Genomic DNA, 10,208 nt, shown 5'->3' with positions numbered 1-10,208 from the left:
CAGCGAGTAGCCATCACATTATTAATCGACCGGCATCAGCTGAATTTCGGCCCGATTATTTTTCCAAACGCCATTATTATTATTATTGGTATACCAATTCTACCTGTATAATACTTACGCAGAGAATAATACTATAATATTGTATTATAATATTTTAACGAGGATTTATAATATATCGATCTGCATTGTATTATATTCTCGTATATACTCAGTGGCGCTCAAGATATATTTTTCAGGTGTTATATTATATTAAAATTATATTATTTTATACATTTTATCATATTTTAATTGATAATATTATTAAATATTAAGGCATCAACCAATATAAACTGTGATTAATAATAAACATATTTCAAGTGAATTGATTAATGTTATTATACCCACCCACCCCTTATTTTCAATGTGTAGCGACCGCTACACCTAGTAATAGGGTTGGACGCCACTGGATATAAGTAAAATCTACCGCATATCGCTGTATATCAGATACCCCAACTATCTTAATAAATTCGTGGCAGGTAAGTAGGTACCTACATTATATTATATTCACATGATCGCATGTAAATATATCATGTAAATAGTACTAGATACTATATAATATAATATACGTAGTCCTTTATATTCGTATAGTATAATAGACTAAAACTAAAAATCTTAAACTGTTGTAGCCGTTGAATGGTTTAGTTTAAGTATAATGGAGAAGAAAACAATTTGCAGTTTAAAATGTAGGTAGGTACTAGGTACTTATAAGTTAGTTATATTATAGTTATAATAACTTTTTTTTTCGATTTAAGCGAGGGTCGGAGGAGGAACCACGTTAGCATTATTTCTCCTGATTAGTTATAGTTACTGGCCGAATATCTAAGTAGGTAAAGCTGACTATACGCAGAGCTATACCGACTACGGTGGACACCATAGTGCTAGATCGACATCGACGGTATCCGTACCTATGTGTTATAGACGTTATAGTTATCTCACATTTTAATTTTTAAGAGTTATAAGTAGGTAGTTACGTGGTAATGGAAGAACCTATATATCTATGTGAAATATCAAATATTACGATGTATAATGTTCGTAACTCGCTTAAAAATCAAAATATTTAAAAACACAAACGTGCGCTAATACAAAATAAAATGTTCTCGCCTTTAAGTTTGATAATATAGGCCAATAGGTACCTATATACCTAATTCACTCTAATATTAAAGCTGACAACATAAAATTGGTTCTGGTGAATACAAATTTGCTACGTTGTATTGTTGTAAGACGTTTATGCGAATGTAGCGTCCTCTTAATATAATAAAATAAATAGACAATAAATACCTCTAGGTATCATCTATTGTATCTACCTATGTTTAATATCATCATACATAATAATATTTCTAGGCCTATAGAATATTATACATTATAAATTATTTTGTATAGAGAAACGTTAAAATTATATTTTATGTACCTAGGTAACAATTTTAAAAAGTGGGAAAGTAGGTAACTGCTGCTCAGCTGCTACACAGTTGATTGTAGTGTCAAAACGTGTAAGTACCTCGTTACTGAGTAAGTAACTGCAATATACCTAGGTATGTGTTATATTTAAATTCAATGATAAATCATTGCACAGAAAACCGATTCTGAGCGAAGACGGTAATCTACCTATATTAGGTAAACAAAAAAAATAATATAAAATATACAAATATTAATATAATTATAAAATAATAAGTTATAATAAGTAACCTATTCATATTGCTAATATAATAATTTATTTTACTATTAGTCCAGTATTACAGTAAGTTGAATTAATTTTTGGCGAAACATTGCATACCTATCTATATATTTTATTATTAATATTTAATAATTATTATAATCTATATAATATATTATATAAAACTATTAAAGAACTTGTCCTGACTGACTAATTCATCATCGCCTAGCCGGAACCACCGAATCTATGATAGTATAAAATTTGGTCAGTAGTTTCGTTTTATGATAAAAAATTCCACTAAGAAATAGGATTTTCCAAAATTCACAATTTAAAGATGTCCTCAAACAAAGATTTCGAGATTTATGGACCACGGTGGAAATTGAAATTTATTTCCTATATGGTTAGGTACTCGCGGGCAGATGAAGTATATCATATCCATCAAATCGTCACTTTTACATGACCTCGATTAAAGAAACTATACCTTAAAACCATTGTATTTAAGTAGATACCTATATTTGACGAAAATCTCAGATATTGTTTTTAGAGATAGGTATCAGAAAAGCTTAGAGAGTATAGTTTCAAAAATATACCAACTGCTAAATCTAAGCCGCGACTTTCGGTTGCCCATCTAGGTCGAATTATTTCACAAAGCTAGGTACACCCAAACTGATATATATTCGCACACAGACGAAGTCAGGTTATTCAGCTAGTAAGTATACGCCTACCTAGTGTAGGTAGGTACATTTAAATATTATTGTTATTAAATTTTGAGTCAATACCAACCATAGAACCAACCGTAGAACGGTGTTAATATTTTTATCATAAGCAATATAGCATAAAATATTAAAATTAATCTATAAATGTTTTGAAAAATTTACTGTGACATTGTATAGACTTCTATAGTTCTATGGGTAGGTATATGAAAATAAATTAAATATAATAGTAATACATATATGTAAAAGTTTTATAAGTTTTTGAATTACAAAAAAATATCTAAAATACCTATCTAAAATCATTATTCTTTGTTTTAGTAAGTACATATTATAACGTAATTTAGTCCAAATTCAAAGTTAAATTGTTTATGAAAAAAAATTGTGTTTATATATATTTTAGGTTGTTTGGTTCCAGCATGATTATCGACTACCTACTTATGAGGAACATTTTATTTCATTTTCTAGCCTTATAGCTATAAAAAATTAAAATTTTATAAATTATAAACTACAAAATAAATTTCAAATTTTCGTGCTTTTAACAAAATTCGTCACAACTTCAAATTATAAAAAAATCACAACTATGCATATTTAATATTTTTTAATTGCTATCATAAGAAATTATGAAGAACTAGTTGAAATTAATTTTTTAATTATCTATTATTATTAAAATAAATTGAACATTTCATGTCCCAATGACTATAATAATACCTCAAAAAGAGTCAAATATTGCCAATATTAACATTTGGTGAAAAATTCAAGTATTTACGGTTATTCATTTTTTAATAACAATAACATAAGATAACCGATTTTGTCGAAAGCTGGTTTTACGTATTAATTTCTGTTTTTCATTTATATTATTTTTTTCCAATTATTATGATGAATCTGCTGGGAGTTTTCAATTTTGACCTCCCAAAACGGTCAAAAGTAATAACTAATAAGTAAATCCAATTTGCTACGAAAACCCCCTTCAAAATTGAATATCAGACACAAAAATAGAAGAAACACACATCGTTATAAAATCAGTACATTCGTTGCTCGCCACTCGCTCCGCTCAGAACCGGGAATATATAGGCATGTACCTAGTTACTCGATATTTTAGTCACGTATATAAATGCAGTAGGTATTGTAACAAACCCGTATAATTTTCAAAACGTAGGTACCAATTTAATTTAAACATTTGTATGCATAAATGTCTATTGGTCAAATAGCTATAAATTATTCAAAGATGTTTTACAATATTCAGTGTTGATTCAAGGCCAAAATATACTATTATGATGTAATATTCGAATAATATAATATAATATCAAACTTATTTATTCCTGGTAAGTATTTCTTTAAGACCTAAGCGTACTACCTAGTACATATAGGCTACAATCACTAAATAGTAAATAATAATGACTAATGAGTAATGAATAATGACCCATTGACAGTTTATTTATTTTTAATTCCTGAGTGGAAAGCTAATTGGAACCCCCTTGCTTCTCATTTGACATCAATACATCACTAGGATTTTAAGTAGGTACCTAACTATAGACCATATAAGGTCTATGAAAGTTGTTGTTGGGAAAAACCTTAAGATTTACAGTTTTAAAATCTTATATTTCATATTATATTATAATTAGAAACTTATAAAAAGAACAAAAACAAATATACCTACATTAGGTAACTAGGTAACTATAAATATATTTATACAAGGTCTAATTACTTATAAATTATAATAAAGGACAATGTTTCATAGCAAAAATGAGTGAAATTTATCATAAAATCCAATAAAGAAATTAATCTAGATAATTTACTGTATGGAAAAATATAACCTGTAGCAAAACCTAAACTAGTTAACTATCATTAGTATTATATTATTATAACAGACAAAAATTATTGTTAGCTAATGGCCAATTTGAGGAGGATTATTTTCAATAAATAGTAAAAAAAAATTAGTAACTTGTAATGCAACTTAATTTAATGTTTAACTTGGTAATGCATATTTTTAGTTATTACAATATTTAAAATTAAAATTACAATACAGTTTTAGGCTTTGGTTGTGCAACTATAAGTCATCAAATATATTATTAATTGTAAATTGTAATTGATGGAATAATAAATATAATATATTATTTTGTTATTATTATTGAAAATGAGAAAACTACAGTATGGTAAATAAAAACAGCTGTAATTTTAAGCAATTCAATTTCAAATTATTTTACATGTAATTGTAATCTAATAGTCATCTTGTTATGTCCCTATGGATATTACTTACAGTTTTTATATTAAAAGTATAGAAAAATAGTTGCAACAACACAAAGCATCAACCATCAGGGTTGATAAAATAATAACATGTGCAGTTATGCTTTAAGTTAAATACAATTCAATTTTAATACAAGAAATAATTTAAACTAATAGAGTATGTAATATAAATTACTTAACATTTTTAAACAAACAAAACAAAAATTAATAACTTTAATTAATAAGTACACTTAGTCTTAAAGTACAGAAAATTCATAATTCAAACATTTTTATATTTTATTATCAAGGTGTACTAATTCATAAGCATAAATTTCAATAGTGTATTTTTTTTTTTAAATAAAATATTATGGAACTTTATTTGACCCATATTTATAGTTATGATAAATTAATTTTATACAAATGATTAATTAATATTATTTATTAATTAACAATTGTATTACCCAATAGGAATAAGTTCAGATTGTTCACACCTAAGTGGTTGTATAACTTCTACAACCATTGTTCCACATAAAACATCATATGCACATCTGTTTTGATTGGCTGCTGCTGTGATAAAAGGTAGTGGAAACAAGAATGCAAAAAATAAATTTTTAGTGATTGAACGAAGTGCTGCTCGTTTCCAGCCAATATCACCGCCAGGAATTAAAGCAATGACATCAGTTGGCTGACCTCTTATATTAAAAAGTTTATCAGCTCGAACAACTGTAAGATCTAATAGAGTTTTACCAACTGTAGCTCCTCCTTGAAAGACTGTACTACCTTGTAGACAATATATCTGAAAAAAAGTAGTCAATTTATTATGATATTGTGAATATTTTTATTTAAATATATAATTTAATGTTAGTTTAAGTAATTAAGGATATTTTAAGTGATTTTAATTTTAAAATTACCTCATATACACAAACTATTATTCGGTGTGTAACTTCTATAAAAAATAGTTCAGATGTCATTTCTACTGCTGTAGTATAATCAACATTATAATCATCTCGTGTAAAAATGCTATTATATTTAGTAAAATCACTAAAAAAAAAAAAGATAACTTATTTAATGTATAAAGTAAATTATTGTAATTTCATTAAGTATAGGAGCAAAATCTATGACTTGTCACCGTGATATTATTATTCATATTATTATCATATGCATAAACACATTTAAAAATGAATACAATAATTTTTTAAGATGTTTAAGTAATTAAGTAGTACATTACTTTTTTTTAAAGTTAAGTACCTACATATGTAAGAACTTTGTTCATTAACTTTATTTAATTTATACTTTATAATTATTAAATTAATGTCTAGGCTTTACATAATAAAAACAAAACAATAGAATAATAATAGTTTTATGCCAGGTTGTATGAACAATCACTTAATGAATCAATGGTGAGCTAATGGTCCCTTAAACATGATTTAGTGACCCATGATTGGTCCATTAAATAGTATTGATCATTGGCATTAAAATTTTAGTTAAATGCAGCTATAAATAATTCAGTATTTAATTATTATTTTTAGATGCTGTATGTGATTTTATGGAAATTTGCAACCGTAGTATGTACTCTACCATGAATCTATGAAAGTAAATAATATTAATTAAAAATAATAAACTCATATTTATACTATACTTATACTTAAATTTTAACAAAATGTCAATAATTTTATTACAATTAATATATTATAATATATTTATTTTACATTTCATTATTATATTGTTATAAAATACAAAATTCTAGATAATATTCAGCATACATAAATAAAATACAGACATAGTAATTTTGTAGTATTTATTTAGCCATTTAGGTATATCTAGATTTTAATTATGAAGAAATGTCAGTAAGGGCCGTTCTTACAATGTCCGGTTAAAGTTAACCAGACATTGTAGTAACAACTCTAAGTGAGGTTTCTAATGATGACTAAATTAATATTATTGTTTACAAATAGAATATAATTTAGTATTGCTAAACGTATGTATAATCTAGTATTGCCAACGTATGCAATGAAATAAGTGACCCAGTTTTTGTACTCTGTCAAGTTGTTTTTTTTTAATTTGATTTCAGAATGTTCGTTTTATATTAATAATAATTTATTTTAACCACTATAAACCAAAACAAGTCCCACATCACATATTATTTCTCTGAACACATAGATTTTAAACATTAAGTACAGATTATAGCTTAATATATATCATCGGTAAGGGAGTTTGATAGTATTTATTTTGAAAAATATACTCATTCCATCAAAAACAAAAATTGATTTACATTGTTTTAAATAATAAAATTCAAATTATACTTACATTTCAAGAATTGAATCTACTATAAAGTAAGCAATCAAGAATTTTACTAAGCTTAACAGCAAAAAATCGATGAATTCAGCTCCAAAGCGCTTCCATAAAGACGGTATCTGGCATCTTATCCCTAAATAATCAACATTAAAGAATGAAATTATTTGTCATTTGATATAGTACAAGAATAAAACATACCCACAAATTGATTACGTTCAACAGCTGGTGTTTCACGTACAACATTAGGTACAACTTTAGGAACTTCATTAGGATTTTTCAAAACTTGCCGGTAGTTGTTTTGAAAAGACTCTCGTTGCAATTTATTGTAGTAGCACTGATAACTATTTACAGTATTCAACCATGAACGTAGTTGGTTAAAGTACTCTTCTCTAATTTCTTTACTTGTCAATTTGGAGTTGTTAGTATCTTTTGATGGTTTCAATAAATCTTTCTTTGATTCTGATTTATTTGCTGGACTTGCCATGATTCTTCAGAATATGTAGGTAGGTACTAATTTTCAAGTTAATAACAGTTGATACTTCAATAATTTCAACCTAATTGGGCTAAAACATTAAAAGACATTTTTTATATAAACTTTGTTATTATTTAGTATTTATCAATATAACTACAACTATTTACCTTCAACCTTCAGTTTAATCGTGAGTTTAATTTAATTTAAATATAATATTTATTATTTTGGGTAGTTGCTATTTTATTTTTATAGTATTTAGTAATTAGTAGTTAGTACCTATTTACTATTTACTTTTTTTAAGTATTTACCACAGAATAAGTTATTCTGTGTATTTACTATTTGTTATTATCACATGATTGATAACAAATTGATGATAAGAAAATAATATTACGTATTTACATTTATAAAAATTATAAATATTTTCAAACATTTTTCAAAATGTGTTTTTTGAACAAATAGTGAATTCGTGTAGGGTGAAGTGTAGTAGGTAAAGACATAAACATATAAGAAATATTTTATGAACCCCATATGGCCATCGGGCCATACCTACCTTCCCGAATCCCGGCTGCCGTAGATTGACTATAATGGTGAAATGTGGCTCTTTCTAACATTGTTAGAAATAGATAATCAATACGTGTTCTGCATGTAATCATGACAAAATAAATATTTTAATATTTTAAAGCGAAAACTTCTCATTAAAATGGCCTATAAAAACAGGTTGTCGTAAGATGTTCGATTTCGTTGGGACTAAAATACATAATTCAATACCCAGCGATGTAAACAATATGTCCCTACCAACATTCAAAAAATACATCTATTATAGTCCTATTCCGTATTGGCTTCTTTATGAATACGATACTACAAAAATTATGTATCATGTGTAATACATGGTAAATTTCCTTTTTTTATATTTAAATTTAAAAACGAGTGTTTAATTTTACTATATTTAATTTAAATGTTTGAATTTTATTTAACTTATTCTTGTTTACTTGTGTATATTTATTAAAAACATGGTGTAAACAAGTTAACTCCTAGGCCTCCACACGAGTTTTATACTCAGTGAGGCCTAGTAATAATTTATGATATTCATGAAAATAAAAAAATAAAATAAATAAATATATTTATACACATTATATATTTGTATATATATATATATATACCAAAACACCTAAATAATAATGATTGGCTATAAGTTATATAGAAGGTATACCCTCAGCTTTAATTATAATAATTATGTATTATACAAATTTAAGTTAATTTACTTCTCGGTGGATCGTTGCTGTGTCAGAATTAATTAACCACAAATAAATCATTGGTACTGTTTTATTGCAGCCCAACTCTCCAGCAATATGTACGTAATCTAAAAAAGTATTATTGGTAGTATTCATTGTACGGCCATCCGCGCATTTGAATCTATAGCCAAGTTTTCGTCTAGAATCAATATTACTCGTTACATTGATCTTCCACATCGACATTCAGGTACATCAAATTCTCTCGGAATAATGCCGAAATAGGTAAAGATAATTTCACCTTGCCTTCCGGCTTCCATATAAAGTACGTTGCCCCTCAGTTATATCAGGTCCTAAAAAGACACCTAATGAAAACACTGAGAGACAATATTAAGTTGAAGCAAAGTGTTAATATCCTTAGTAATATATATTATAACAAAAGTACAAAACACTTCTTTACAATTAAACAACTGAAATCGGAATGACGACTTGACGGAATTTCAGAAAGACGGCTAAAATTAAACAAGTTGTTTTGACTGGGTCTATGCAGTATGCACACCGGGCGGATGTTCGTGTGCGCTTATTATTTAATTATAGTGGTTAGTGGATACCTAGCTTGTTCCTGGTGACTTGTACATTTGCGTATTTTATTACGACGTTTTAATAATAATAATTTTAATACGATGACGTTTTTAGATGTTTGGAAATTTTTTCCTAGACCCAAAAGCCAAGCGTCTGTTAAAAGCGGTCGAAAAATCGAAAAATCAAAAATCCTAACTTAATAAAACTTATATATATAGTAATTTTTTCTCCAGTCATAAGCCAGTCAAGAGTTGTATTACTATGAAAAATGTGGAACTAGCTGTTACAATAATATTTATAAAAAATTGTTAAATAATGTAGATGAGTCTGCAGTGCCCTGCAAATTGTTCTCGGCGCTTGGGATAACACTTTTCACCCTTTATATTAATAGAAGATTGCGCATTTGCGCTTCACTTATATCGTAGTCTGTATTATATTGTGTAAATCATGCACATCGTAGGACGACGTAGCCCAGTATTACCTGAATAGTAGATATAATATTAACACGTTGAGCGCCACGGGGTTGTTCACAAAATATTGCTTAACCAATAACCGCCATGAGACCCAATTCTGAGGCTCAACAAATTACCAAAAGTTTGTTTTTGAGACCTCATTTTGGACCGTCCCACTAAAATAATTTTCAGTCGATTCTCTTTTCTCGTCCAAATTAAAATCTACAGTGTTGCCATTTTCAGTAGGTGTTACAAGTTTGCAAATGTGATAAATCGTTTTTTTTTAATCAATTTGTTTATAAATTGTCAAAACTGTATTTTAGTAAACCTAAAAAAAAGCCGGTGCGGTGAGGACAAGCGGACAACCGACAAAGTTGAAAGTTTGGTGAGTCCCAATCTTGGGTGTCAGGGCGGTCAACGTGTTAACCACTAGCAAATACTATAGATATCTATAGTATTTGCCACTAGATAGTAGATTTGTAGTTACCAATAACAGATAGTTATAAATTATATATTATCCGAAAAGGTCACGGACGACCGGCATCGCCATCT

General features: G+C 27.4%; 2 protein-coding genes across 3 annotated transcripts in view; both read right to left on the bottom strand.

Moving 5' to 3' along the window:
• The window catches only part of LOC100574960 (DNA topoisomerase 2-like), a 10,249-nt gene extending 5,618 nt beyond the window's left edge, over positions 1–4,631 (bottom strand). The window contains exon 1 of the mRNA XM_003240269.4: positions 4,608–4,631. Coding sequence (XP_003240317.1) covers positions 4,608–4,631 — 24 coding nt within the window. The remainder of the gene's footprint in view (positions 1–4,607) is intronic.
• LOC100163439 (protein FAM8A1) lies at positions 4,067–8,143 on the bottom strand. 2 transcript variants are annotated; one of them, XM_016802475.2, is made up of 5 exons: positions 7,944–8,143; positions 7,120–7,484; positions 6,934–7,054; positions 5,538–5,667; positions 4,067–5,422 (listed from the first exon to the last, which is right to left on the bottom strand). In XM_016802475.2, the coding sequence occupies exons 2-5, from the start codon at positions 7,403–7,405 to the stop codon at positions 5,084–5,086; spliced, it is 876 nt and encodes a 291-aa protein (XP_016657964.1). In that variant the 5' UTR covers positions 7,406–7,484; positions 7,944–8,143; the 3' UTR covers positions 4,067–5,083. The 2 variants fall into 2 exon arrangements, with proteins under 2 accessions (XP_016657964.1, XP_001950522.1); XM_001950487.4 differs by lacking the exon at positions 7,944–8,143 and adding an exon at positions 7,561–7,709.
• Between the last annotated feature and the right edge of the window lie 2,065 nt (positions 8,144–10,208).

This window comes from Acyrthosiphon pisum, chromosome A1, assembly GCF_005508785.2.
Source record: "Acyrthosiphon pisum isolate AL4f chromosome A1, pea_aphid_22Mar2018_4r6ur, whole genome shotgun sequence".
In the NCBI taxonomy this organism is placed as follows: Eukaryota; Metazoa; Arthropoda; class Insecta; order Hemiptera; family Aphididae; genus Acyrthosiphon; species Acyrthosiphon pisum.
This window is presented reverse-complemented; position numbering and strand designations above follow the sequence as displayed.

What these genes read in the sequence shown, in the direction of transcription:
- LOC100163439 (XM_016802475.2), bottom strand. Translation starts at nt 7,405, where the DNA reads ATGGCAAGTCCAGCAAATAAATCAGAATCAAAGAAAGATTTATTGAAA. An exon ending in TGAACGTAATCAATTTGTGG is followed by an intron (nt 7,055 to 7,119) that starts GTATGTTTTATT and finishes TTGATTATTTAG; the next exon opens with GGATAAGATGCCAGATACCG. An exon ending in GTAGATTCAATTCTTGAAAT is followed by an intron (nt 5,668 to 6,933) that starts GTAAGTATAATT and finishes TTTTTTTTTTAG; the next exon opens with TGATTTTACTAAATATAATA.